This window comes from Fukomys damarensis, unplaced genomic scaffold (genome assembly GCF_012274545.1).
Source record: "Fukomys damarensis isolate Sample0158 unplaced genomic scaffold, DMR_v1.0_HiC HiC_scaffold_17, whole genome shotgun sequence".
Classification (NCBI taxonomy): Eukaryota; Metazoa; Chordata; class Mammalia; order Rodentia; family Bathyergidae; genus Fukomys; species Fukomys damarensis.
In genome coordinates this window covers 70,416,842-70,423,746 of record NW_022900929.1, presented here as the reverse complement: position 1 = coordinate 70,423,746, position 6,905 = coordinate 70,416,842, and the positions used below count along the sequence as shown (strand labels likewise).

Below are 6,905 nucleotides of genomic sequence, written 5' to 3'. Positions count from 1 at the left end.
ATATTATTAATCTTAGCTCGTGTTTATGGGATATGATGTTTACGTTCATTGAGGGTACTAGGTTCCTGTATATGGAGTATCTATTCTACTTATATCCCTTTCTCCCCGACCTCCAACCCCTCCCAACTCTACTTTTGTAGCCCCAAATCCTAGAAAGGATCATGTTCCTTTTTATCAAGTGTTATTATTTTCTGCTAAGGGAAGGGTCTGACATAAAAGTTATTTTAAGATTCTTTTGCCTCTTGGATACAATGAGAAATTTTACCTTTGAGATGTGGAAAGAGATGTGTTGGGTTGACTTGGTTGCCCAGGGGACCCCCACTTCAAATTTAGGAAAAGCCCTGAGGGGTGATGGCAACAGAAGGGTGTCTTTCATTAGAGAAACTTGAATTTCAGCTGAGTTTTGCTTACAACTTTATCTTTAATCACTTCTTTTAATTTTGTTGCTCTGAAATAGTTATGCAATGGGATGAAAGGGCTATAGGACTGATTTTTTTCTAGTGTCATTTAGACTTAATTTTACTTAATTTTTCCACTGAGAATCTAGGAATTGTTCTTTATGAACGAGGGTGTTTTTTGGATATCTGAGTAGGATTGGGGACAGGCCTCCCCAGTCACACTGGCTACGGATCAGTTGTTTCCCAGAATGTCTTAACTCCTTTGACCTCTGATTGCCTTTTATCTTAGATTCTTGTTCAGTCATTCCAGCTGGGACATATACAAAGATTTTATTGCCGGGATCCTGAGTACCAGGAGCCGTTGGATGAAAGTGTAGCTCAGTGGTACAGTGTGTGCTTATTAGTATGCATGAGGCCCTGGGTTTGGTCCCTAGCACCATAAAAATAGATACTGGAATGTTGGTAATGTTACAGGCAAATCAGAAAAAAATACCTCCTGAGGTCCAATATTATGCCTTGGGACTTAGCGATATAAAGATGCTCTTTGCTTTCAATTTGAATGTTAGAATATTGTGGTTGGTGGTGAACTTTCTTTTTTTGATACTGGGGATTGAACTCGGGTTTTTGTGCTTGCAAGGCAGGCAGCCTGGTGAAGGACTTTTAAATGTTCTTTCAATTTAGACTTTTCTCCAGAATTACTTGGTAAATTTTTTAGAATTAAAGAACCAAAAAATCCTGTATTAAATACTTTGTTATTTTAATAAGGTTGATGTGATACTGAGAATTACAAGATTTTGCCAACATTTCCAATTGAGAAGATGATGGTCTTATGGGAGAAGCACATATTGATGACATTTATTCTAAGAATGGATATAGTAGATGAGAACCATATGACTGAAGAGAATCTGAATCCATTCAGCTTCTAAGAGTACCAGTGAGAATTTTCAGGAGGACCCCATCGTACACCAAAATAACATACTATCTTTTCCCTAAGTAGAGGATAAATGTGCATTGGTTAAAAAACAAGCAAACAACAACAACAACAACAACAAACCTCAAGTTTGGCCAAGTGTGAATGCCCTTGCCTGTAATCCCAGCTGCTTCGGAGGCTGAGGCAGGAGTGTCATTTGAGCCCAGGAATCTGAGGCCTGCCTTAGTAGTGTAGCAAGACACCATCTCAAAAACAAAAACCCTGAAGTTTGAGTATCTGAGAAGAATATAATATTGCAGTTTATACAATAATACTTTGTTGTGGGTAGTGATATAAATAACACTTTCTAGTTCTGAGGGAGGAGATTTTTGCTTTTTAGTATATTATTTGGGGTTTTGTTGCAGGGAGTAGAATCAATTTTAGCTAGTTAAGTGAGAATAAGTTTATTCTAAGGCACACAACAGCTTTAGAAGGCTGATAAAGTAGCCTGGTTTGGGCTTTCCAGAACAAGTCTCAAAACCTCACCATGAACCAGGCCACAAAACAACTATGACGAGTGATCAAAATACACAGTGAATGTTTAAAATGCGTTACCGGAAAAGACACACTGCCATGAATCCCCTTCCAAATACTTTCCTCACTTCAAACCACTCATCGCATCACTCTTGCTGCTTTCTGAAGCGGTTCTGCAAGTCCTCTTTCATGAGTGTCTTTAGGAGGTGTGTTAAAAAAATACAGCAAATGTTGCTGCCAACAGTCATCCAGTAGAAAAGGAGGCTCATAAAAACATTGCGTGTGTACTTAATGCATCTTATTCACCCCTATGAAACTGCTGTCTCTTCCCCAAAGTAAAAATGTTCATAAAAGGTAAGCACTGTAAATTGATTAAGACATTGAGGCAGCCACAACAGTGTAACTAAGACACAAAATAGACTTCTAGAACAGCTTCAGAAAGTGGCAAGAATGATGCGTATTCACAGTGAGGGAAGTATTTTAGAGGGGCTAAATAGCAGTGTGTCTTTCAGTGTAATTAATATTTTTAAAAATAAAAATGAGTGTTCCCTGTACTCTTTGTATGCTTTTGGAGGGGGGCGGGTACTGGGGATCGAACGCGGGACCTTGAGGCAGGCAGCGGAACCACTGAGCTAAATCTCTGGCCCTATACTTTTTTTTCATGCCATGTTTAATCCACCCACAGCACACAGTGGATCCAAGCCATCACTTCTGCTATACAAGAGTAGCAACTGAATTGATGTTTGCCAGCAGAAATACCAGATCAGCAGCTTACAGCTCACTCCTGTCTTCTAGAGCCTCATTCCAGTGTATTTGATAGGCCCAACCTAAGTCATCCAGAACCAACCCTGACTGCAAGGGAAACTGGGAAATAACTTCTTTTAGCTTTCAATCTGTGACAATAGGAAGATAAGTGTCTGCTGCCTGCTGTATAACTATAGCCAGCATACCTAGTGGTCACAAATGGTTAAAAAAAAATTAGGTAAATTACGACAATTTTAACACTTTGGGGCAAATAATATCTGCTTTATTTCTTTTTACTAAGTTCCATATTCTGTGAGCAGGACCCATATACATATATGATTACTGACAAACCAACCTTTGGCTGGTAGCTGTACTGCTTCTTAGAATGTCAGATCATGCATACAGCCATTGTTGACAGCTCCATTTGATAACCATCAAGACTTGGAGGGTTTTATTGCAACAATACAAAAGCAAGGACTTGAATGGTATCTTTCGCTTTCACCTTTACTATAGGAGTTGGTGTCTGAGACAGCTACTTACAAAATCCTACTTCCCATCTGGTAGTGGTGGCAACAGATCAGTAATCTCAGTGTAATCTCTCTCTCTCTCTCTCTCTCTCTCTCTCTCTCTCTCTTTCTTTTTTGGGAATGAAAATCAAACTCAGGGCCTCATGCTTTCCAGGCAGGCACTGCACCACTGAGCTACATTCTCAGCCTCTTCTCAGTGTAAGCTTTATACTCCAGAGAAACAGTAATGTCATTTGTGTTCAGTAGCAGGTTGCATGTAACATGTAAACCCTAATTTTTTTTGGTAGGATGGCACAGTAAATCTTGGAATTCCATTACAAATTATAGTACCTCTTGGGAAGACATTTTTGGTATGCAGTCTCTTCCAGTGAGTAGTTTCTGGGCGTGAACCTACCATAAAGTATCTGCCACAGCTTCTTTCAAATGGAGTATAAGACCAAAGTTAGCCATGGCAGTGAACCGTGAAAGTGAGTGACAACAACATTTATTGTTTCCTGTGGTGTTGCTTTGGTTTGCTACTGACTGGCAGCACTTGTAGTTTTTAAATAAATTGAGGAAGTATAAAGTAGTAAATGGGAGAAAGGTTGAGTAAGTCTTTCTTGAAAATGTTTTTTGGTGGAAGAATATTAGTGGTAAAATTTTGACAACCTTTTAAAATGAAATGTATGCTTGGGTCATTGAAATTGTCTCAAAGCCATTCTAAATCTGGAAAAGACAATTACTATATATCAAATTATGAATATAGTAATTAGCATATTAATTTGTTCAGATTTGTGATCAAGCCTTTTGTTATATGTATGTATACCCTGTCAGTGTGATTAATATTTCCATTTTTTAACACTTAATGACCAAGTTTATAATCAGGCTGGAAATTTTTCATTGAAAATGGCTTAATGTGTTTTTTGTTGTTTTTGTTTTTGCTTTTGGTACTGGGGAGCAAACTCAGGCCCTTGCACTTTTGGGGCAGGTAGCGGCACCACTGACCTAAGTCCCCAGCCCTGACTTAATGTTTTGAACAAATAGCACATTCATATGGTTGAAAACTCAAAGTTACAAAAAGGTACAGAGTGAAAGAACCCCCCTCTCCTCCAGCTGTCCAGTTTTAATCCCCATGGCAAAAAAACCTTCGTGTAGCTTTGCAGAGAAATTATATACATAAAATGTTACCTACTTTTAAAAATACAAATGGTACCATATTCTGTTCTTTTCACTTTGCAGTATGTCTTGGAGAATGTTACACAGAGGCCTCATTATTTTACAATAACTGCATAGGTTACATTATATGGATTTACTATTATTTGTGCAGCTGGAGCCCTAGTACTACTGAAGATTATTTAAACTGTTTGTAGGGTATGTTTTTGTTTTGTTTTTGCTATATCAAATAGCACCTTTTTTCAAGTGATTTTCCATATGAACAAGTCAGGATACTGTGAACGTACTGGAACGTACTCTTAGGATTTGCTAGGTCAAAAGGTATGCATCTTTCAAACCTCATTGGTTTGGTTTGGTTTCTTTTTGAGTTGAAGTCTTTCTGTGTTACCCAGGCTAGCTCCTACTCCTGGACTCAAGAGATCTTCCTACCTCAGCCACCGGAGTAGCAGGGACTATTGAAAGAAGCCATCCTGCCTCGCTTCTTGAAACTTTAATAGGACCAAATAATTCTCCTGGATGGAAATTGATACAATTTGCACTCCCACCAATTATAGAGTGCCTGTTTTTGTTTTGTTTTGTTTTGTTGTATCTTCACCATCATATGATGTGTGAATCAAACTTTTTGATCAAATAACAGTATACTTTGTAGTTTTCTTGAACACAGTGAGACATTTTCCATTTCTGTGACTACATTTTTTTTCTTACTGAATTTTAGTCTTACTAATTTGTAGAAACACTTGATATGTTAGGGAAATTAACCCTTCAAAAATGAGTTCCAGGGACCAGGGATTTAGCTCAGCGGTTCGGTGGCCTGCCTTGCAAGTACAAGGACCCGAGTTCAATTCCTGGTTCAAAAACAAAACAAAAATGAGTTCCAGATAGTTTCTTCTTGGGTTTAGCTTGTGCTTTTTTTTTTTTCCAGTATGGGGCTCATGCCACACACTTTACAATCACACTTATCTATCTGAATTTTGTGTCATATGTTTTGTTCTTGCCCAGCATGTGAGACTGGGTTCAAACCCCAGCCTAGGGGGAAAAAAAGGATCTTTTGTATTCTGAGGTTATAAACAAATTATTTTTTGGTTTGCTTTTTATATGTAAATCATTGATATGTATGGTAGTGTAGTATGTGGGGTTTTTTTGTTTGTTTCGAGATGGCCTACTTGTCTGGCTGGGAAACATTTTACTGGTGTCATTCTTGGATTATCCTCCACATGCACGCGGATCACATTTCTACTTGCCTAGCCCAGTGCTCACAACCCAGATGCCTGTGGAGACGAGGCAGGTTACATAAAAGGGTGTGGAGTGCCAGAGGGGGATCATAGCCAACTGGAATGGAATGGCATACTTTTATCAGAGAGGGCAGCCACTACCCGGCGCCTGCTGATTACTCCCGCACACAGATGCAATAGCGTTGCCAGATCTTTGTCAAGAGAAGCTGGAAATACAGATTTTTCTATGGAACATCTTGATTTTAAAACGGTAACAACCATTTTAAATTTTTAAATAAAGCCTTAGCTAAACAAAATGTGTCTGCAGGCTAGATTAGGCCCAGAGCCTTCCAACATCCTTGGCTAAGAATAAAGCTTCCCACCAACAACTTCAGTTGTCTGGGAGAAAGCGCAGTACAGTCTCGTAATCTGACAGCCCAGTTAGTTTAAAGACAGGGTCTAAAAGCAGGAGAGGAAAGTAAAGATCCTCTATATAAGCCAAGGTCTTGTAACTGGAGAAAAACAAGCTTTGCATGATACTACCTTTTATCCCAAGTACAACTGTAATTGTGGAGATGGTTGTTCATTACAGGACATTCTTGGATTAGAGAGTGATCTACGTTTTACAAGTCTGCCATTGGCATTTTGCCAAGATGACAAAATGGTGTGTTGGGGACGTAACTGCGCAGCTACTATTGTGGAACCAAATTGTGCCACAGGCACGCTCTCGCGCGCTCTCTCTCTCTCTCTCTCAATCTCTCTCTCTCTCCCCCTTCCTTTCTTCCCCACGGGTGGCTGGGGACAGACAGTACACGACTGTGTTCTTTACAATCTGTCGAGTCACGTGCTCGGCGTTTCTAGTGGGATGCAGTTTGTGCTAATGATAACGTTTCCAGAGTCTGCTTTTTCAACTCAGAAAAGCTTAGGGTCAGAAGATCTGTTCTGGGTTGCTAATGAGGTCTGAGGATGGAGGAGTTGTAGAATCAGCACCACTATCATTTGAAGGACACGGCTCGGAAAACAATATAAACATATCTGAAAGTTTTATTAACAGTACGATTTTTGTGAATACACAAGGGGCCTATTCAAGGGAAGGATCTTTAAATTCTAGCTCCATTCGTGTCGTTTTTCTCTTTTGGCCCTATAACGTGCCGACACCACCCTAGGAAATAGTTCCTTTCTTCCTATATACAAAGAAGCCATGGAGAGCACAAATACGCGCAATATCGTAGCAGTCCCAGTGCCCTGTTCTCTCCACATCCCTCTTCAGCCTCCCACGACTGCGGCTCAAGGCTCAGCAAAAACGGAATCGGCTCGGGACCACCTCGGCGAGGTCGAGAGGAGGGCGTGCGTGCGTGAAAAGCAGCCAGAAAGTTGGGGCGTGTGTCCGCGGCAGGCCCTCCGCTAAGTTCCCAGGACAGGCGGACTC

The 6,905-nt window shown here is 40.1% G+C and overlaps 1 protein-coding gene across 1 annotated transcript in view; it reads left to right on the top strand.

Annotated features, from left to right (window-relative positions):
• The first annotated feature begins 6,677 nt into the window (after positions 1-6,677).
• Sos2 (SOS Ras/Rho guanine nucleotide exchange factor 2) overlaps positions 6,678-6,905 on the top strand; it is an 82,800-nt gene continuing 82,572 nt past the window's right edge. The window contains exon 1 of the mRNA XM_010632709.3: positions 6,678-6,809. Within this exon, the coding sequence (XP_010631011.1) occupies positions 6,678-6,809 (132 nt within the window). The remainder of the gene's footprint in view (positions 6,810-6,905) is intronic.